Source organism: Pieris napi, chromosome 21, assembly GCF_905475465.1.
Source record: "Pieris napi chromosome 21, ilPieNapi1.2, whole genome shotgun sequence".
In the NCBI taxonomy this organism is placed as follows: Eukaryota; Metazoa; Arthropoda; class Insecta; order Lepidoptera; family Pieridae; genus Pieris; species Pieris napi.
The window spans coordinates 6,792,659-6,816,919 of record NC_062254.1 but is presented as its reverse complement, the minus strand read 5'-3'; the positions used below and the strand labels follow the sequence as shown (position 1 = coordinate 6,816,919).

Below are 24,261 nucleotides of genomic sequence, written 5' to 3'. Positions count from 1 at the left end.
AACGTCGCCAGGCCCTTACCGAGCCTACCTCACTCACTAGCTAGCGATGTAGGTTCTTATCTACGACTAACTAATTGATCGATGCAGAGGAATACGAATGTATACGCGGGTCTACAAAACAGTATAAATTGACTATGTAAATACAAGAAAATCAAGCTATGAAGATGGATATATTATTACATCGACCTCACGTACCAAGGTCAGAAAAGGGCTTAAACATTAACGGAGGGCTATAAGTAGTACTAATAGTGCCTAACATGCATAAGGCAAGTATTAAAAAGTACTTAATATTATTATGAGATGAAAAATAATATGACAGAATAGTAAACATACATCGCTCGCATAATGATTACGATAGTTTTATATACAATTTATTTATATGTACATTATGACAATAAATAACTATGTATCGAATGTTATGTATTATACAACATAGAACTTAAAACAATGTGAATGTAGTATAAATAAGGCAGGAATTCCTTATTTTAAACAACTCATTGCTTAAATTTCTGCGGAAATCATTGAGGATCTAAAAACACTACTTTATTTGAGCGATACAGGCAATCGATATAATATATACAGAAAAATATTTCTTAAATTCATGTACAAAACATATCGTCAATTAGTGATTATAATCAAATGTATGAATTGTGTGATTATATATACAAATAAAAACATAGTAAGTAGATACATTTAACTTTAAAAAAAGCTACTAATTTAAGCTAATAATCAAGACGTAAAATAAGGAAATGTTAACTGCAGGTCTATTCACGTCGTAATATTTGAATATATACAACCTTATTAAGGATCTTATGAGAAATACAGTATTTTAATCGGACTACATTACGATTACAACTATGTCTGCTTTGAGTCATAATGTGTAGAAGACGGTGAAATATATAATATTAGTATAGTTGTCTAATTGTTTCTGTACAATTATAATATAGTCTTACCGGGTTGGGGCTGCTGCTGCTGTTGCTGCTGCGGTGGTGCCGGAGTAGCGGGCGCGTGTGCTGGCGCCGGCGGGTACTGGCGCGGCGCGAGCACTCCACCAGGCGACACCAGCCTAAGCGGCGTGCCGTTACGGCCGCCCATGACCAAGGAACTCGGGTCATAGTAGGGTATCACGTACTGGCCCTGCCCGTTCACCTGTTGTTCACCCGCCTGCGGTGTTAGCGGCCGACGGGGCTGCTGCGCTTGCTGCTGTGCTACCAACCCGGGGTACACCCCCCACGGTGCCGCTACCCCGTAGTACGGCGGCACGCCTGCGATTAATGCGCTTACGTACGGCGCGCCCTCTTGGCCCGCGTTTATAACATACGGTGCTTGTGTGAACGCTTGCTGCGCGGCCAGTTGTTGTTGTAATTGGAACTGTTGTTGTTGCTGTTGCTGCAGGAGCTGAAGTTGAGCCGCCGCCGCCTGACCACCCGCAGCCGCCGCCTGTTGTGTCCGGAACAATTGCTGTAACAATACATACATTTTTCATTTACTAGCCGACAACTACTGTTAAGCGAAAATGCATCCTAGATTTAACGATCCAGCTTGAGGAATATTTTAATACAAACATTAAGCTACGTTGCAAACTTAATTAATTCCATAAAGAAACGTATAATTTTTTTATTCAATAGTGCCACGCTCGAGGGCTGACCGCCGTGAAGCGCGCTAATTAACACAATCGTTTAAAAACTTAATAACAAGGCACGTTGCTGTCCGACGCATGTGCCTCGACCGGCTTACGGCATTATCTTCTCTGAAGCTTTCGCAAATAAAAACCAGTGAAAAGAATATTATATTGTATTAGAAAACTGTGTTAACGTTAACGGTACAACAAAAGCGGCGCGGATAAAATTAAACAATTCCGTTACATTAATTTATTTTGATATGATACGGAATATGTTGCGATAACATCTTGGTGATATTAGGGCCTTACATATTATGAAATTGGAGTTTTGTATGGGAGGAACATGTAGATTTTTTAATGAATCAAAATATGTACCAGTGCTATCTATGCACTTTGCCAGCTTATAGGTAGTTTATTGATCCATTTACTAACAAAACATCCGGACGGGAATCAATAAAATATAAGAAGGCCGTTTCGACTGCCCCATGAGTTGATTTAAAAAAAAAAATAGCAAGCATTGGAGCAAGGTCCGGGTAGTACGGTGGATGTCTTAGATATTCCAATTGAAGCTCCTCTAATTTGGTAGCAGTCTGTTTTGCAGTGTGTGTGGAACTCGTACTCGTGAATAACGCAATATTTCATTCATGTTTTCAATTTTATAAATAGAGTGACGCAAATAATAAAAAAAAATTAAACGGGAAATGAAATGAATCATGTTTTTCGAAAAACAAATGCTCGAGTAAATAGCTGTCAAAACAATTAAATTTGGGGATTCCTAACCAAAGAGGATAGATATTTGAGGTCAAAATGGCCAGTAGGTACGACAAAACGTCAATTTCATCTGTAAAAACTTAATATTTCGAGTTTTCAAATCTGTCGCGATGATATTAAGTAAATATATGTATGTGTATGCATCTTCTCATCCAATATATGAAGTCATAAGGCAACAATAAAAATGACATGAGTTAATGGCATATTTCCAATCAGATGAATCACAACGCGTTGAGGTGTTGAATGCGAGTGTGATGTCATCTAAAAGGGGCCGTTCGGTTTACCTGTTGGAAAGAGATTATTTGGCTTCCTTCCAGAAGCATGTGCGGTCTAGTAAACGCGATGATACACAGGTCGTACATACATCGTTCGTGCCACTGTTTCTGTAGCCATCAGGTGCAGTAGTGAACGCCCCCGCACACATTATTTATTTAAATAGATAATAAGTTCTAGTCTATCCGCTTGTGTGTTTATTATTGGTAATAGAGTGATCTGCAAAGTATCACATGTGTTTTAATACTTTTCAAAAATAAAATTTGGCGTACTAATTCGAAACTCTACTATTTATAATAAAACAGCAACGCAGAAAAAGTTATTCTCGTGGTACTTTTTAACCGAAAAAAATCCATGGTGAATATATGATATGTACCTACTATGTTTAAAAACATCTAGGTCATCATCCAAACCAAACCTTAATTATCCAAGAGAATGAATTATTATTGGCGATGGACATATCAAGAGTGCGACAAAACAAATTCTGTTCTTAGATATCAATCATCAAAATAAAGCGATCTATACAAATTTATACTTGTCAGTAAGTTAGGAGTTGTTTAAATTCCCTTACAGATGCCAGACACCACCGTCGTAATTTTAATTACAGAGCTTCTCCACATTTCGCCTGCCTATTTAATTTTTCATTAGCTAATTGACACGAAATGATTATCTAGCGTCGTAACTTCGCGTCGGGTAAATCCAAAGTCTCGTTCGGTCGGGGTGTCGCCTTTGATCTCTAGCTAAGGCCCGGATTCCATGGCAATTTAATTCATCTGGTTGTTCTAATTGTGAGGCGTGCGGTGCTTTTCTGCACGTACACGGCGCAACTTGACCGCAACAAAATTAAGTCGCCGCCGTCGTACTAAGGTAGGTGGAAGCAAGGAAACGTCTCGCATTCAATTAGACGTTCACTAATCCGGCTACGGCGAGCTTCGATACCAATTACATGGTTATTAGTGAGACACGTGCGCGGCTCTACATTGCTTGCTGCTACAAAGCTACAAATATCCACGCTACGCCGTCTACATTCATAGGTTAAAAATCAGAACTTAAAGTAGAGTAATTATTGTAGCTATGTATAGAATCCATTGGTAAAAACCTAAATAAGAAATACATTGTGGCATCGTAACAGCAATTAATTTTATATTAGTTTATTATTATTATGTCGAGTCACGAGGTAAGAACTACTAAGGAACGTGGCGCTTTCACGTCGGATAGCATTTATTATTTACAAACCTGATGACGAGAGGACGTACAACTCGGCGTTCCCGCGAGAATAGCACTTTCCAGGCGACGGCAAACAAATTACGCGACAAAGCAATCAATTATAAGAACGTGAATGTAGCCGTGCCTCTTAAATCGAACGCTACGTCAACAAGAACCTTTTAGCGCTAGAAAAGAGATGGTCCCGCTACGTGCGATCTGAACAATAACAATGAACTATTATAAAAATAGTTATGAAGTAGTTTGTGGTGAAAAGCGCAATTTTTTAATTGTTTACCAATTAGAATCTTTGCACAACATGTACGTACAGCCCGCAATATGACATCTATTTTAAGTGTTCTATTCTAGTCCTACTACTTCTCATTCAGGTAGACTATTTGAACACACGACGATGTAATAAATGATACTCTAGAACTCATAAATTCATGATATTGTTATTAAATATAAATGTCGTAACAAATGTTCCCGGGGATCGGAAGGCCAAACAAGATTAGATATTTCCCATTTGTCGTTTTCCAGTATCTTTGGTCGTGGTTAGCGTGTATCTTGCTGTAACAAGTTTATCTGCCCCGCAGGCTGCCGCTGAGTTAATACTCATCTCTTTTGTCATCTCGAGCTAAATGCAATCAATTTCGACGAAATCATTTTTACGTCACATGAATATACCCCTCATTTTCTTTCATATTAAACTTTTCCCATTAAAAATGTTGTGTAGGTGTACACAACTATTGCTCCGCTTAAAAAAGTTATTTTCCCGTTTTAATTAGGCTGTTTGATTGGAAAGCTCTTGCTACCTTTGGAGTAGAAAGCCTGTAGATTTAACCGAAAAGGTGGCAAAGGGCGAAGGCGGGTATACGCTGGGCGGGGCGAGACCACGCCTTCTCGCCCACGCCCTGTCCGTACTTACTACAATTTTATATATTGATGAATACTTAACATATCAAAATATAATATGTATGTAGTTTCCAAGTTTGTGTCTCAGACTCTAAAACTTTATGGACATATCAACCTACTGATCAGGTCATACCCCTCCCAATATAAATAAAAACAAAATATATAGATTAGTCACAATTAAAAACCAATTAGTCATGAGAAATAACAGCAAACATTATTTACATCAAGGGTACTTGCTACCCTTGATGTAATAAGTAGTAAAGTACATATATATTTCCTACATATTCCGAACATACCCAATCAACTATCAAGTCTGAAGAACAACAACAGGTTCAACCCGTATAAGACGCTACTATATTGCAAACAAAACGCACAAGATAATAAAGCATTTTACGTAGACGGTTTCAATAATACAGGTAAACAAATAAGAAAAAGAAATTAAGTCGATTTTGAAACCATTAAGATACTAAAATAACCATATTATTATGTAAGTACCATCGAATCCATCGAAATCCGATATCATCTTCGCCTAAAAACACAATATTGTATATAATATGCCGGAGCAGTAGAACATAACGTTTTCATGATATTTGGATTAAACGTGATAGATATCCTCAATACTCTAAGAATATTTTATAGAATTAATCAAATGACCCGATGCACTTGTGTTAACAAAAACCAATTTATTTTATAAATATAAATATATGACAACCAAGTGACTTTTTTATTTCTAAAAAGACATCAAATATTAGGTCCTTACATATGAAATTGGCGTTTTGTATGGGAGGAACAAAAAGTCGAATATTTTTAAATATAATATATTTAATTAATCAAAGTATGAACCATTGTTTTCTATGCACTTTTGCCATCTCATAGGTAGATCCCTTTACTAAAAAAACCAGTCGGACGGGAATCAATAAAATCTGTGAAGGCGATTTGGACTGCCCCATCAGAGTTAAATTTTTTCCCTTGCAAGAAGTTGTCCAAATTTCGAAAAAAATGGTAATCTGTTGGAGCAAGGTCCGGGGAGTACGGAGGATGTCTTAGACATTCCAATTGAAGCTCTTCTAATTTGGTAGCCGTCTGTTGTGCAGTGTGTGGTCTAGCGTTGTCGTGAAGTAGCAGTGGCGTGGAGCGATTGACCAGCCTAGGTTGTTTAGCCGCAAGCTTTTCTGGCCAGATTTGAGAAAACTGCAATGAACAATACCGGCACTAGTCCACCAAACGCTTACCAGTAACTTTTTTGGGGTTAATTTACGCTTGGGGCAGGATTTGGCTGGCTGTCCAGGATCCAACCATTGCGCTGAGCGCTTCCGATTATCGTAAAGAATCCATTTTTCATCACAGGTAATGATTCGGTTTAAAATACCTTCATTATTGTGCCGGTTCAGTAATGTAACGCAGCAGTCGACGCGCGTTTGCCGGTTTGCTTCAGTCAATTCGTGAGGTACCCATCTTTCAAGCTTTTTAATCTTCCCAATTTGCTTCAAGTGAATTAAAACAGTTTTATCACTAACACCGCAGCCTGCAGCTAACTCGGACGTGGTTTGCGATGGATCCGCTTCCACAATAGCCTTCAATACTTCATTATCAACTTGGGTCTCAGGCCACGTCCACGGGGCTTGTTCTGCAGGTCGAAATTTCCAGAACGAAAACGTTGGAACCAAAAACGAGCTGTGTTTTCTTTTGCAACATGACCGCCATACACATCATTCACCCTTCGAGTCATCATTCACTCGTACTCGTAAATAATGCGATACTTTAAGTTTTCCATTTTGTAAAATGAGTGACGCAAACAGAAAAAACAGAAGAAAAAAACAAATGAATGACGGTCATCGAAGCACAAATATATGAGTAAAAATAGCTGTACAAACTTGAATTTGGAATTCCTTACCAAAGAGGAGAACATCGTGATTAAAGTTGCCAGTACGAAATACGCCAATTTCATATGTAAGGACCTAATATTTCTCAGCTAGGAACTGTTTTATTGGAAAATTTAACTTTTACTTAGTTACTTCCTATATTTCAATATTATAATTAGCCTAATCGGTCTAGCCATTCTCAAGTTTTAGAGGTACAAACGAACAGCAATTCATTTATATATACAGTGGTGGTCATATAATTAAAAACACTTCTTATGAATAAAGAAAGTATAACTTCAACGTACAAATGTTCGTAACAAAATATACACAATAATTAATAAGAATGCAACAATATAGCCACTCAAATAAAAATCTCATTAAATGCATAAAATATAGAACATAATATGTTACTTTTAATTACAAAATGACGCTTACACATGTAGGTAGGAGTTTATTTTCTGTTACTGGCCGCTTGGACGCCTAATTAGCTCGTTCTTTTTTCGAAATTGGAGAATTACATTCTTTTCTTGGCTATTTCTATTATTTTACCGGCAATTCAAAATTTTATCTGAATTTTATTTTGTTCAAAATGGGAAAAAAATATAAGATGTGACGCGCTTCTTACCAATCAACACAAAAAAAGCGATTATTATTCGCTAAAAATTATGTTAATTGGACGGTACGAGAATAGAAAAAAGTGTTATTTTCAGATGAAACAAAAATAATAATAATAAAAACTTTATTTATGACAAAAGGGTTGTGATAGAATTCATATATCGCTAGTCCCCACACTAGGGAGGCCCTGTGTTGTGGGTAACTAGAAAACGTGTAACGTGTAAATTATTACGTGGTACATGTTTAAAACAGTTTAAAAAAAGATGATAATAATAAAAAAAAAATTAAAAAATTTAGTGTTACAAATTGAGAGAATGAGTGAGTGTGTGGATGGGTGTGTATGCGCATGTATTTGAGAGTGTAGCTGAAAGTTGTTATGAAGGTGTGCACTTGTGTCTGTGTTAGTTTTTGAAACCTCGAAATCATACCAAGATATGTAGTAATGCCTCTGTAGATTCGAAATCCAATTTAGCTAGTGTAATTTCTATGTGACTTGCGAGTTTATATCTGGATAGTTTAACGATCTCAGAATCCATAGATTTAGAAATTTAACTATAAAGGAAGGGGCCCCTAAATGCAAAATAAATATGGTAACATCCGATGGAAAGCGCTATGACGATTAGACGTCCTGTAAACAATGCTTTTAATTATATATACAAGGAGTATAGTCAAGCACGGTGGCGGTAACATTAAAGTTTGGGGGTGTTTTTTCGGATGTGGAGTTGGACCCGTTCGGAAGATTGAAGGGTTAATTGTATTGATCAATGGCAATACAAAAATATCTTGAGCACACAATGATTGCTTACTGGAACGATCATTTGCCTGTAACCTGGATCTTTCAGCATGACAATGACCTAAACATACGGCCAATAGCGTCAAATGTTTCCTTAGCGAACAGCGTATAGGTATATTAGACCACAAGCCCATGAACAAAAAATACCTGTGAAATGACCCAACCTGAATTACGCTTAGAAAAAAGAAATAGCTCTGAGCACTATGCCGTCATTTCTGAGCGGTACATGTGAGTACGTGAGTGAATGGACTTTCTCAGGTACAATGGGGGAATTTCGACTAATTATTAATGTACGGCTTTGTTATAAGTGTATAGATGATTAAAAATAAATGTCGAAAAACCTAGTGCCGTACAAAAGTGATGGTGCCGGAAGTCGGTGCAAATTTTTAATTCGACGACAGTTGCAGAAGCAATATAGGTCATTTATTACTGTACGGCATTTGTGTGATTCCTTTTGGACACATATACAGATACTTTACCCGTAAACGCCGTACATATTTCCAGCGGAGCGGTCGAAAGCCAAGGGTCGGAACCCTACCCCTACACCCATATACCCTAAGGTCATTGTAAAATGTACGGCAACATGTTCAAAATATTATTTAACACGGACAATAATGTTTTATAATTATGCCGTCCAAATATTATAGTTAATATTTGTGTAATTAAATATTTATCGAAATTTCAGGATTTACCAAGTTCTTACTGCTGTAAGATCAGAGAATAATGTACGGCAACTTGTTTTTTTACATAATGTTACTAAATATTACCGTTGTACATTGTAGCCGTTCATTATAAATGGTTACAAATAAAAATATTATGATAAAAAATATATGAAATTTCCGAAATTAAGATGACTTTTCAAATGCTCCTAGAGTAATATGGGGAGTAATATTTTCAAAGATTATTGTTATTTTATATGTAACAAATATAAATAAACAAAAAAAACCAGATGCCGTACATTTTACTCCAGATTATTCTTTACAGCTGATAAAAACTTCGACGACGTTTGAGGTGTCCCTTAAGGTCATTAATAACTGTACATATCTGAGTATACTACCATAAGGCTGTAAAGTATATTTACAACCTTATCGTTCCAGCAGAGAGAGGTAAAGGAAAAATATTTTTAACAAAAATAAAAATATAATACAGGGCGTCCCAAAGTTATGAGACATGAAGGGAAAGTACCTTAAATATCGCAGATAGGGTATTTTACTAAAAGAAGATTTTATGTTATTTTTAAAAGTTAGTAATTCTGCATTCAAAGATTTTTTAAAAACTACTTGCCTCGTCTGGAAATCGAACCGGCTTAAATTAAAAAAAAAACACCCCTTCTTGGCCAAAATGGCCAAAACCTAATAACTTTTCTAAAGTAACAGACTCGTAGGGGATTTTTTTAGGCCGAATACGATAGATAATGTTTTTAATTTGATTAAAAAGATATATTCACGCTGTTCCTTTCTTTTAAAATACTATGTTACTTAAGAAGAGTTATTAGTTTTTGGCCATTCTTTCGATTGGCATCATAAAAGTAGGGGTGTTTTTTTTTACATATAAGTCGGTTCGATTCCCAGACGAGGCAAGTAATTTTTAAAAAATCTTTGAATGCAGAATTAATAACTTTTAAAAATAACATAAAGTCTTCTTTTAGTAAAATACCCTATCTACGATATTTAAGGTACTTTCCCTTCATTTCCCATAACTTTGGGACGCCCTGTATTGGTAGGCGGTGGTAGCGGACTATCGAAAGTGTACGGCATTTATCTTTTATTGAAGATTGTCTAAAGTATTAATAACCTGTGTTATTGCCGTACAGATAAAAGTCACCGGAAAATGACTCTTTTCTGAGGAATGTAATTTACCCCATACACCTATGTGTTCCACAAAAAATGTACGGCATGCTGGAAAATGTTATCTATTTGTGAAGTTCTCTCAAGATCATTTAATTTTATGTTGTTTCATATCATCATCACCTATATGCTACTCAGACATATGTTGCGACCCTTGGCTTTCGACCGCTCCGCTGGGAATATGTACGGCGTTTACGGGTAAAGTATCTGTATATGTGTCCAAAAGGAATCACACAAATGCCGTACAGTAATAAATGACCTATATTGCTTCTGCAACTGTCGTCGAATTAAAAATTTGCACCGACTTCCGGCACCATCACTTTTGTACGGCACTAGGTTTTTCGACATTTATTTTTAATCATCTATACACTTATAACAAAGCCGTACATTAATAATTAGTCGAAATTCCCCCATTGTACCTGAGAAAGTCCATTCACTCACGTACTCACATGTACCGCTCAGAAATGACGGCATAGTGCTCAGAGCTATTTTCAGATATAGTAACAGCCTTCTAAGCGTAATTCAGGTTGGGTCATTTCACAGGTATTTTTTGTTCATGGGCTTGTGGTCTATATGCGTTTTAGACTGGCTAGCAAAAAGTCAAATAAAATCTCTGGTACAATGTTAAAACGAAAGTGTCAAACCAACGTCAAACCAGTCAAAACGAACTATATGAAGCATTTGTTGAAGCATGGAATTCAATCCTCCTAGAAAAATGTATGAAATTGATTGAACCAATGCCACATTGTTGCAGTGCTGTTATTAAAAATAAGGGATACGCCACTAAATATTAATTATACAGTCGACTCTCGATAATTTGACACTCGTTAATTTGAATCTCTCTATAATTTGAAAATGTGTTCCGGTCCCTTGAAAAATACTCGATAACTTGAATAAAATCAATGAAAATTGGTCCCTTCGGTAATTTGAAGTTGAAAAAGTATTATCTTGCTCGCCAACATGCGATAATTTGAAATCCGGTCTTCCCTACTCTCTATAATTTAAAGCGTTTATCATGCACATACCTGTCGTTTGTTTACATACATGCACAGACTTGTCTTGATAAAAATTTGTAAGTAATTGTTATAATAATTGTAAATACATAATAAGAATATAGAAATAATAAGTAACAAATTTTGATCAAATTCTTATTTCCTTCAGTCCCCCTCCCCCTCGTGGTTATTCAAACACTTGTCATTTTGAACTCTTGATAATTTGAAATTTATCTCTGGTCCCTTGAGTTTCAAATTATCGAGAGTCGACTGTATTATCTATTGGTAGGCTGTGGATAGTAGCTATTTCGTAAATAACAATACTAATTACTAATACTTAAAAAAATATTGTTTTTCATACTTTTTTGTTGTTGTTTCTAATTAGTTGACCATTATTTTTCATACCTTAAAATTGATATAAATGTAATATAGAAACTGAACGTGTGTAATGGGATTTATATTGATTTTTAATAAATGATAAATCGTTGAATATATGTTGTTCCTCGTGAAGTATCTTACATAATGTCATGGACCGTTGGTAGTGTTTCCAATTATACGACCACCACTGTGTATATATATGTATATATATATTATATATATACCAATCAAGTGTTATTTATTAGACTTCGTCGAGTTTGAAGGTGTCACGGGTGCGGCCATACGATGCTTTTATCAAAATTAGTGGCGCGCCCGCGTCACGGCGCACCCCCGTCATAAAACAGCACGGACATTGCCGCATCAACGTCTGCTGTGCCACACCTAGCTGTCACACATATCACCCTAATTTCACCCTTCAAAACCAACGAATCCAATGCCAAACTTATGTAAATTGAGAAGAGGGTTTCACAACAAAATATTTCTCACAATAATCCAAAATGGCCATCATAGGGATAAGCGTAGTCCGACGAGATTTGCAAGTGCCATTTGAAGAGACAACACAGAATAGTAAATATTTGAATGCTGGAAGTCGGGAGCGTGTATTTGTGGATCAAGTATCTTAAGAGCCGTCGTTGTTTCCTTTTCAAATTTCATTTAAAATATTTCATCCAATGGAAATATTTTAAGTTCATGGCGTTTTATTAGCGAAAGTGAAATAGGTTTAGTTCCACTATAAATTTCGTAACATTAAGCACTTACTTTTGTGAACGGATGGAATGGTAATGGTTTTAAATCAGTTTGCAACACATCAATTCGGTCAGGCGGTTGAAGTAAGGACTGACACAACAGAAGAAACACGATTAGATTTTTAATTGTTATCAGAAATATCAAGCCTAAGTTTGGTACTAGGAGTATTTATCTATCACTTGGTTGTTGGACTGTTGAAGATAGACAATTTTAAATAATGAACAGTTTTATGGTAACACATTAATTATTATTTAATGTGTTATTTTATTCACAAAAACGTGATGGCCTTTTCTTTTATTGGATTTATTCAGTGGAAATTTCCAAAACCAAACTGCGTCATAAATAACAATCTTGCTACTTATACGTTTTTTTCTTTGATATTTTCATCTTTAAGTAGTCATTAACTAAGCTTATAATATATGTTTGGGTCACGGATGTTACGCTAATCAAGGACTTCATTATTTTACATGTTAGGTACAAACCTGACGACACATCAAGACTGAAGGTATGATTTAGATGCCACTAATATAGCATTCCTTTTCATCGTGAGCGACACCCAGATGGAAATAATTTACTTGAAATTTATACGGTTGCAATAATTATTAAAATTAAATAAAATAGCGTTACAGCCGACAATAGGATTTACGGTGCAAAGAGAAGGAAACGGAATATTAAGGATGCGAAGGTGGTGAAAATATGAATATATTACTGAATAAAACGGGCCAAGTAATAACACGCACGCAAGAAACCGGGCTCTACGCCTTGTGCACGTACAAAAAAGTTATTTGTAAAGCCAATAATTCACCTACGTACACTTTAATTTCAGGCTATTCAGGTGAGAATATGGGTAAAATATGGCATTACAAGTTAATGATGAGATATTAAAGTTTATTTCAGTAGCACGGCACAGAACATTTGGTTTAGCGTTGTATGTATGCATAAGATACACATACTATAATAAGTTTTCGGTAACGAGAGGGTATAATGAAGTGGCGCGTTAGGCCCAGGGCCACTCTCCTTCCAATTTCTCGCTAACTGCTCACATAACCCTACGACCCCTCAGGTACCAACTACGCTAACAGAAAACTAACCACGCCATATAAGTATAGATGTAAGATTCGAACCCCGAATGACTAAACAAAAGATACCGTTTTATATTAAAATCTAAAATTAATTTTCACAGAACGAGCGAAAGGAAAATAAGCAACGCGATGTAATTATACCGCTCGAAGTGGTAGAAGGATAGCGAAATAGCTTCTTTAAAACCTGTTTGTTGAGGGGCTTTAAAAGTTAAAAATTTGATTAGGTAGTCATTTCATGGATTTATTTAGCACCTTTATGTGAACCAAAAAGAAACTTGTTTTATTTGGCGAAATACATTTACATAATGATTATACAATAGGTACTATACAGAATAGAATTATGATATTAAAAGTTTATTCTGTATATATGTATATCTACATAATTACAAAATATGAATGTACAATGTAAATCATAAATCAATATTGAAATTATATAAAATAATTTTTTGAAAACCAATATATACATTCAGTAATGTAAGCACATTATTTCTTTACCCTTTTTAATTCTCATCAAACTAAAATAAACCTTATCTAGACACTGCACACATAATTTGTAAACAGTAAATATTTAATTTAATTGAACTATAGTAACAGTAATTTAGTTAAACTGTTAGCTTTTACTTAACGCGAACGGACACGAGTGCGTCGAACTCTAACGGTTGATCTCATTGTTAATATATTTTCCGTGTGAGCTTTTTCGTTATTTAGTAAAAAAAAAACACTAGTTTTATATACATACAATTTAATTGACGTGGATATAAGTATAAGAACGATAGCGCTGAGATGGCAGAGGTGAATGTACGCACGAAGTGTGTCACGCGCCAGCGAAACCTTCGAATGGATACCGTTAGTGGAACGCGGTTATACCAGAGGTGGTGTTCCGATCTTGTAAAGTCAATGTCAACTTAAGCTGAGGCTACGTCAGCATACATTCTTGAATATCTTATATTGTTTACTATGATAGAGTCTAACAAGAAAGATGTTATAACAAACCTACGTCTGTATTTCCATTAGTCTATATTCATTTTGGTACGCTTAGGTAAATTAAACTATTTGAAAGTTAGTTACAAAATAAAAGTGCAAATGTAATGAAACTTTTAAATAATTAATGTAATTTCATCTTAGTTCTTTTTTAAAACAACGGGACTTATAAAGGTAACGTTATTTTCTTAAACAAATGTAGGTCATGTCAGACTGGTCTTGGCTTGTCATTCATGACTTTAGAACTAAGACTTACCTATTACACGGATTGTAACATTGAACTTAGTTGAGTTAATGCACTTGCACGCAAGAAGTTCAATAATGTCTTTACTCATTATATTTTTCACTATTTCATTTCGAATTCATGCCGAATGGAAAAAGTAGACTAGTAGAATTCGTTTTCGTGTATGTTACCTAACAAAACATTGAGTATATACAATAAACATTTATTTATTTATTTTAGATTTAAGTTTAGTTTACTAACTGTATAAGAAAAAAAACAGTAATAATGTAGGTATTTACTCAAATAGATGCAGATGAAAAAGGCTTTCTTCCTCATGCAATATGAGCTATTTTAGCAGCATTTTAAACGACAAAAGTACTTATAGATAGGTAGCGTGGTAATCGGAGCGTTTCTAATACCCACGCTTAGAGTTGGTTTCACCGCACGCTTCTTGCCTTCGTTCTTATTCGTTTTGCGAAATCGTTTGAAATATGATAACGTTCAATCGAGCACCGAGAGTCGTAAGTTCTCACGAAACTTCACACGGACTTCTTGCAGTCAGTTAGCTATTGAATTCCCCTATTACAATTGAAGTATCAACAACGGTGTCGATTTACTCGCGCAAAAATCTAGTTAACTTAGTACACGAAAGCAAGCTACGAACACAAAGGTTGGTTTTGTGAAGTTTACCGCAAAGTTTCATAATGTCTGTGATGCAGAGTGAAGGCGGTAAATGCGAACAAATGAATATTTTTCAAAAAATAATTATGTCGGGCGAAGCAGGTAAGGCGTGAAGCGCATCGGCGCTCTGCGTCGCGGCCGCCGCGGCGCAACAATTTGCATCACAAATGCGGGTGGCAGCGTGTTGCGCCCCGCTCGCCCTTCGCCCGACCACGGAATACGAGCTTTGCTTTTATCACACAATGTCACAATCAACATCGCGTGGACGCTTTTTGGCCATCATATTGTGATTGCCGATTGTGACTCGCCGTAATTGTGGCAAAGATTTCATTTCTAGTTGCAATCTACGGACATCGAGATAATAAATATAAGATTTGTGTTTCGCATTATTTCAATATATGCATAATTTTTTGTTTTGTCAATTTCAGGAAACGCCTTTTAAATAATAACATTATTTAACCAATGGATTCTTGGTAAATTGTGAGATTTATCCTTAGATTATTGTTTGTATCACTTGAAACCTCGAAAGTTCAATACTAATCAAATATAAATAAATTTGTTTAACATTAACAATAGAGTTTTAGTTATATAAACAAATGTCATTCTAAATTTAACGTAAATTTTGTACTTGCAGAGGTACAGAGGAAAAGCGAGTTTAGAAACGATGAATTAATAACAAACTTCTCCCGCGACGCGTGATGACGGCCGACAAGAGTAGCCCATTACGCCGACACTGAAAATTCGTAAAATCTCTTTCTAATTATCCAATGTTATCCTTTCTTTGGAAATTTATATTTAAATGTCGTAAAAATAGATAACTGAAAATGTTTGAATTACAAATGTTTTAAGTTTTTTACTCTTTCTTTGCCACGCATAAAGCAATTTGAAAGGTGAAAATGATAGAAGCCGAAACATACGTTGAACTTGACAGGAGCTAACAATGAGAGATGAGAGCAATTTATTTCAAATGAGGCAATCACTAACGGATTTGGAAGATCTCACCTCTTTTAACGCTTTTCTTACCAATGCGTTTGAACTTATTATTAATGTTACTGTTTAAAACGATTTCGAAATTAGGGATATTAATTGCACGCTCTAAATGCCAAGCTTTAATAAAATTCGGCGAATGTTAACGTGTCGTCAGGAAGGTTTAATATGGAAATAAATCTCGTCCAGAATGACTCGGTTGAAAATTAACCCAAAGGTACTAGAAGGTGGTATTAGGTGGTGGAGCGACGATACGGAGGTAGGTATAGCGACTCTTAATTAAATCAAGTGACACGTCTCGTTCGTAGCTTCAATCACACGACCCCTATAACTCCTGTAAGACCCGTACGCTAAACTGAACTTGCTCTTTCTCGTAGCTTTAGTGCTTTATAAGACATAACAAATAAAACTAATTGCAATGTAAAATAATACCATGATTAATTATGTTGATTGTATAAGACATTAAGAAAACAAGTATAAACCTTACAGCTGTAGAAATAATATATATTAACTTAATCACTACATAGTATAAAACAAAGTCGTTTTCTCTGTCCCTATGTCCCTTTGTATGCTTAAATCTTTGAAACTACGCAACGGATTTTGATGCAGTTTTTTTTAATAGATAGAATGATTCAAGAGGAAAGTTTATATGTATAATAACATCCATTAAATAGTGGAGAAGTACTGTTATTTTTGAGGTTTCTAATGTGATGTCGTAAATAATTACATTTTTTCCGCTTACATTGCAAACGCAGGCTGAACCCTACGAGTTTTATCAAAATAATATACTAAGTATTGTACACATTGAAAATGTCTACAGAAAAGTCCGTGATGGTATATGTCTATCTCTTATAGATAACCCACAATAACTTTTTTTTGTCATTTACTTTTTACGACAAATAATGGCTAATTTTCGAAGCGATTTTAACCAATACAGCATAAATCCTTATCCAATTAAATACCTTAAATAAATTGTCTATTTAATATAGATTTATATGGCCCTTTAAAGCATATGATTTAAATGAATATTTTAGATGATATTACAAATTTAATAATTGCGGGACGCAGCGCGTCGGAGGCCGCGGTTCTCCCTATACTCTATAGCACTTTGAATTTAGTATCAGCATTGCATCCGTGCGAAGCCGGGGCGGGTCGCTAGTATACTATAAACGACTCACAATCAATAAAAAAAAGAATCAACAATGTTGCTAACAATAAAGTCGAAATGGGCGCTACCGATTAGAGGTCCCAACAACTAACAACTTGTGCATCGGTTGTTCGTTATGCTCAGATCGCATTCATTATTTCCATAACGAGCCCGCGACGACCGTAGCTAGGCTAGCAGCTCCTGGCTCCCAGTCACAGCAATTAATTAACTGGCTAAACGGTATCGTGTTTTACATTGTGATGTTTACGCAACTCTCCAGCGATAATGTCCCCGGCTATCGGACGCTGCAAACCCGGGCTCCACATTAATTAATAAAGTATTTATTAACGCAGACGACCTCACTAAAAAATTAAAATGCTCATTATTACGTCAACCGTTCTTGATACAATGAATAAGTGCATATAAATTGCTAATTTAAAGGCATCAGGATTATAAAATGAGCATTTTAATAATTATAAATTGGGTAGAGATAATTTCTTTGTTCTAAAAAACGTTTAACACAGACTTACTACCTACCTTTACAAAACCTATAAGATGTAAGAGCAATAAAACGTATGTGACACCGCAAGTTACTGCTTTAAGTCAGGACATAAATCAATAGAATCGTAATATTCACTAGGGAATTTTTACGTATAAATTTAATGACAATTAGAAAAAAAAGAATTCTTTGAGATGTAACCGTATCATAAAAAAATTTATTGACATATTGGAGTTCCCTTCTTAAGTGATATCATAGGTTGCAATGTCGTAACAGCTGGCAGAAGATGTTACTTAAATTAGTTAACAATGACACATATCGCTGGCAAACAAACAGAGAAGATTCCTAAATAGACCGCATGCTATTCTTGAACTACCCCGTTAGATCGTACCGGTGAGCGCGCCGCAAGCCGTCTGCTGATTCACACCTCAAGGTGATGCCGAATGGGATTGAGCGCACGTTGTGTTCGCCATTCCCCCACTCTCAACTATCATTTCGAATTTTAGACACATTATGTTATGTCAAAGTACGTGAACACATACTAGAATAAAACGCCTACGCCTAGCTGTTGACAAAACTTGTTCAAACAGGTCGTTGAACCGCGGTTATCATTGAGGCTTTATTCGGAAGCCTTTGATGCAAAAACACGTATGTAAAAACTTCACAGATAATAAAACTTGAATATGAATCTTTAAATCCGGTGTGCAATCTGCGTGAAAATAATTTTCCAACACGTCAAGGGTACCAAACGCTGCCCGGAAATTGTAGGAAATTGCAACAGAAAATGAATCCGACGGCTTGTGAGGTCCGGCTGAAGCAAAGGCTTACCGAGGAGAGCCATTTAGGCTTTTACATCAGTAAAATAAAATTGAAATATTGATATTTAATGTTTATGAAATATGTTTGACATATTAAATTAGATTCATGAAAGCATAGCGTTAAAGAGACGCAAAATGCCAAAGTAAAAAGAACAATAAATATAAAGAATCTCCATCAATCACGGTAACAGAGGCAGCACTTCCGGGACGCGGCATGGAAGAGCGAAACATTTCTTTGAATAATGAATAAACAGGTGGGTGGGTATCGTGCCCCGTAACTGGACGTGATATACGCCGTCGTCGACCGTATGCATAATTTCACTTATTTTATGTGGTTAATTGTCGAAAATGACCGCTAGTGAAATATATTACTGCGCTCCACTAACCGCCCCGTTGGAGGCGGCTAATGTATTCCACGGCTCGTATGTTCCACCTTACCCTTCGTCTTTGTGTTGTTTTAGCGTGTAATAGTACTACATGCTACGGACGCCTATTATACACCACGCGTTACATGTAAATTAGCTACGTACAATGCGACAAAATCTATTAGCTAGATAAGGTCAAGTATTTCAGTATTTTATAGTAATATAAAAAAATCTGTATAAATATTGCATATATTGATATCTATATATATAAAAGAAAGTCGTGTTTGTTACAACACTTATAACTCGAGAACGGCTGGACCGATTGCCATGGTTTTTAATTTGTTGGATTTGTTTCCGTCCCGAATAGCAGAATAAGCAATAAAATATCGGATAAGTTATCGAATAACAATAAATAAATTAATTAATTTTACGAATGCAAAAACCATATGGTGCCATCTGTTGACAAAACTACGCATCATTTTACGTCGAATTCGTGTCAGTCAAGAAATTCCGATCTTGAGGTGAATGAGGAGATGCATAACCATGCTTTGATCCTGATCAAAATATGTTGGATATCAGAAAGTGCTTAACATGCAGTATCGCCATTTTGACGCTAGAGAGAAGATGCCTAATGTGTAAAACTGCCATTCTTCTTTCGCAATGGCAAGCAATAAAACATTTCTGAAATCCTAAAATAAGTTAAATTAAAGTAACAACGATATTATAAGGTTGTAGGGCGGAACGAAGTTAGCCAGGTCAGCTAGTTGATTTATAAAATTGATGTAGTAATTTCCCACAACATTACAATACTTTTTCTGGTTAATATGTATGGCAAACTTGAAAAAGTTGCTCAGCACAATAGCAGCATGTCGTTCCTACAATTCTAGAACATTACAATTTCTCACTGCTGTACTAGCAACAAAATATAACAAGAGGTGAAAAGACGCCAACAAACGAGTACTGCAGTAAATCTACCCTTGTAGTCAAGTACAAGTCGTAGATAAATTTACTATGTTTATGGAATTGCAGTCAACCAATCTAATCAATGTAAGGTAACTTAGTCTAGTTTTTGTTTTTTAAAACAATTCGTACGTGCCCTTGCGAACTTATATTAGCTAAGCATAATTTACATCTGTTTAACACACTGATTTACAGTGGTAAATTAAAATAACCGTCTATTAATGATACATTCATATTAATTACTGTTATATTTAATTTATTTTTACAGTTTAGAAGGAATATCAACTTTACCTTCAGACAGACATAAGGAATGATCTGATCGGAAGGCGTTTTTGGAAATATGCGTAAACATAGTAATTTAATTATATAGACATAATTTAGATAGGAAAATAAACTATACGCCACTTGTTAAGAAACTGCAGAATTTTAAAGACACCGTTGTAATTTATTGAGTTTTTAAATGTAAAAAATAAGCTATTAAGACGAGATTAAAACACAATTTTAGTAATCTCTACGTGAGCGCTCGTCAAAATTTTGTAAATTTTATGGAAATTTACTGTAAAATGCACTATAAAAGGCGAACTCAATCTCTATAATGAAACTTTTAGACCGTGCACGAACTTTCAAAAGCCGTAGGTGAGTTGGTTTGTAAAACCGAATCTTTTCATTTGGGTATTTCAGGAATACGGTATGAATGCGGGAAGATCGAGCGGCGAGATACTGCGGACGGTCCGCGGCGGTATCTCCACGCGCAAAAGGCTACGCTTTCCAATCTGACTTTAGCGTCTATTAATGTCTGCAAAACTGAGATTATAAAGATATGTATGTATACGAATACATTTATACATATATTGTAAACCGCTTCAGCTTTTGGTGGCTCGTTTATCAACATAAACCCATCGAAATGTACCAATTAAATTAATATTGTTTAATTAAATCAATACAAATAACAAAAATAATAGTTTGTATTAACCCTAATAACGCTTAAAATGATATTCGAACCATTCAGCATCAATTTCTTGGCTTATTCGTTTGTTGATTCATAATATTTTTTCTATATGACATAAAAAACGAGTTGAGCATGACGTACAGACCCAAACTAGGCTCTGTGAATCGAGAACGAACAACGTCTCTCGCAAGAGAACGTTGGGGTATTTCCTACCGCGGTTAAAAATGTACTACCCAGTTAGTTATTATATAGCCTAACCTTAAGTAACATAAAAGTAAGTTGAAAACCTATGTTTATATGAAATTGTGCTTTGGCACAGTGGTTTTAAAATGTAACTTATCATAATTTAGATTATATTATTCTGTAAAATAAATAAATAAAAATACCATTCCTAGAAGTTTATTTGAATAAAAGTAACTATTATGTCAAAACTGTATCACACTCAATCCAATGACGACAAATTACAAATGCTTCATAATAATATATAAATGTATGGATAAACCTAAATTTTAATATTTGATTTTTATTAAATAGGTAAATAATATAATATTTGATGAGATTTGTGCTTCTTCACAGCATGGTGGTTAAACGTAGTAATGCATAGTGCTTCTAATATCGCGAAGTATCGCATTTAAGTGGTTTGCTTCTATTATTATAATAATTATAGATATTTATATACATATTCGAGTTAAATAACGACCTCAAGTAGGTAAAACAAGAATGGCAAAGTCAACACAATTTGTTCAAAACCTGATTCCATTAAAATAATTTGCCCGATGTAAAAAATATAATAGGTATGCAACCTACTATTAAAAAATTAAAACAATACGTTCACTACTTTTTTATAATAAGAAATATTAAAAAAAAAATAACATGGTGGCGGTATTTTACCTTAACTTAATAAAAACCAAGTCACATCAGATCGTTAAACACAATCGTGTTTAAGCTGTATAATTTATAAATAATTTGTATACGTATCTTGTAAATAAACTTACGATTTGCAATTTGAGATCTTTTCCAGCAGCGGAGGCCGCAGTGACAGAAGTTGTCACTGGAGACAACCATTGATGGAGGTTAATGTACCGTTTTGGTAATAGCTTAAGCGAAACGTCTGCTTGGGCATAAGCACGTTCGAGGCAGGCCGCAGTCGCGCCGTCGAGGGCTAGAGCCGGCTCAAGTAGAGCGCCACCACCCTCGAGCACCACCATATCGTCAAAATATTATCACCACAATCACAGTCAAAACACAAACACTAGAGATAACACTACACAGAGTGTGAAAACACGAGTTGAAAGCTTCATGTCTATCGAGCCATACGTGAAACGCGATCGGCGATAGTCGCGGAACTGCCGCGGCGGTCGCAACTCGCAGGTGAGCGCGCTCTGTCCGCTCCCGCGCCCCTCGTGCCGCCCACCACCTCCTCAACAAACACCGTTGTTGCAGCGGTCGACCTGCATCTAGTAAACCCGCCACCGCAGTCGTCCCACTTTCACGACCACGACTCATGATATCTCGTTTATTTATAATCAAGTTCAACTCCTTTCCCCAAATAGTACCTACTGGACAAAATCGATTCTCAACGTAAACATTGTTCATGGCTCGGTTTCTTGAAGTCCCTACACATAAAACCTTGACTGCGATGATTTTCGGCAGAGCACGGACTCTTTCTTTTACTAAAGTTAATGCAAAGATTGTGTATACTGTCGCTTAAGACATTTCTTACGTAAAATGATTTTATAAATCCAGTTACCCCTCCATGTTGAATAAATCAAATGTTTCAACGCTAAACAACTTTTAAACAATTAGTGAACTTTGCCGAGAACGCAAAAGTTCCAAGGAAGATTGTACGCTCAATATGTAATTGTAAGAGAGAATGATTGCAGACAACAATGAAAATAAAATAAATAAACACTACAAAAACCTAAGTCATATCCAATTTATAAGAATGGCCCCTGGAGATAAGTATAGAAACAATGAAAGTTGTGAAAAAAGCTATCAAAACTACAATGACAATTTCTGATATATTTTTGGAACAGTCTGCACACGTTATCTACAAAAATTAAAAGAAAAACCTTTGTTGCACTATAAAGCTTACTTTACGTATTCGCTGGAAAAAATGTGAATTCAAAGGTTCTGGCTTAGCTCTTCTCCAAGATCATCAGAATAATATCATTTCCCATATAAAAAAAATGTTAGCAAAACACATAAAAGGAAAATTAATTCCCTTTAGCAGCTATTGATAGCTACAAAGAGAGTCAAGACAATAAGGCGACCCCACAAGTCACCGGTAATGTTACCAAGCACGCGATGTAGTAGCAAAGTGCGAACGCCATATTCCACGCCCGGCTTGGCTTTTTTTGGATTCTGTTTTGTGAAATGTCCCCCAGCTAATTAATAAGTATAATATTTACTATCGCCCAAGCTTTTGGGATTTACATTCTAATACTTTCAGATTAAAATAATGTATTTATATTTAACTGGTCTTTATACATCTATAGGGCAAGTAAAAGTGCTGCCCCTTTCTCTGTCTCGCTATAGGTTTCCCCAATTCATTAACGCTTTCTTCCATTACGAAGCCTGCTATTAATCATCCTGGAAGGTGTAGGTTTCAAAAATAATTAGGGAAATATAAATATGACCCTCGACACCAGGCCTGATAAATAGCAAGTATCGGCTCAATTATTCACACGGTACGTCCCTACATCGGCCGCATCATCCGCTTGCTGCCAAATTAAAAGTAAATAACGAAATGAAAACAAGCGCATCCGCGCCGCGAGGGACTCACAAACCTTTTACCGCTGTCGAGTAAACAACTACAGCTAAACATACTACCATTTTATCGGCTATCTATTTGCCAATACAGATAATATTGCTAGTCTGACCGACCGCTAACGTAAAATAATAAGTATTATAAGAAGTGGAGATTGATAAACATTTTTCTATTTTCATTCTGTACGAGGAGAGTACATCTAAACCGCTATTGTTAAGTATCCGAATATTGAAAAATCCTTCTCGATTGGCAAGACCTGTTAGCAACAATAATAATAGACACAAAACACCGAGACCCGTAGTGTGCTACCCAGCGCCGAGCAATTTCAAAGAACAATGAATCTGGATGAATGGTAGCGCAAAATAAAAAGTCTATTTACTTCATATGCATATTCCATGGCAACAATAGAAAAATATGAATTACATGGCTGCTTTCACGCCAAGAAATTATTTCTTGATGTTAAGGCTAAATAAAACATATCCAATGTACATAGTATAAATAAATAGCGCCATCATTAGTGACAAACGTTGTGTGTTTTAGCGTCTGGTTAGACAGAAATAGTAACGAGGGACCGCAGTCATCATGGGGTTCCAAGAGTAGCCCCTTAGCGAAAATTGACATAAAGCAAAGTATGTCAGAGGCAGTGTCATTATTTTTATAGTGTGACGTAAGTTACTTTTAGATAAGAAGCATTAGAAAAGCTTAAAAATATACAAAAGCATAATGTCACATTAAGTGTTGTTTTAAGGCCGATTTACATTATCTTAGTGTTTAGGAGAGTG

General features: G+C 35.7%; 1 protein-coding gene across 4 annotated transcripts in view; it reads right to left on the bottom strand.

The window, feature by feature from the left end:
* The window catches only part of LOC125060513 (maternal protein pumilio), a 63,072-nt gene that overhangs the window by 5,279 nt on the left and 33,532 nt on the right, over positions 1-24,261 (bottom strand). For all 4 annotated transcript variants that reach the window (XM_047665475.1, XM_047665476.1, XM_047665477.1 and 1 more), the window contains one exon: positions 954-1,461. In XM_047665475.1, coding sequence (XP_047521431.1) covers positions 954-1,461 — 508 coding nt within the window. The remainder of the gene's footprint in view (positions 1-953; positions 1,462-24,261) is intronic.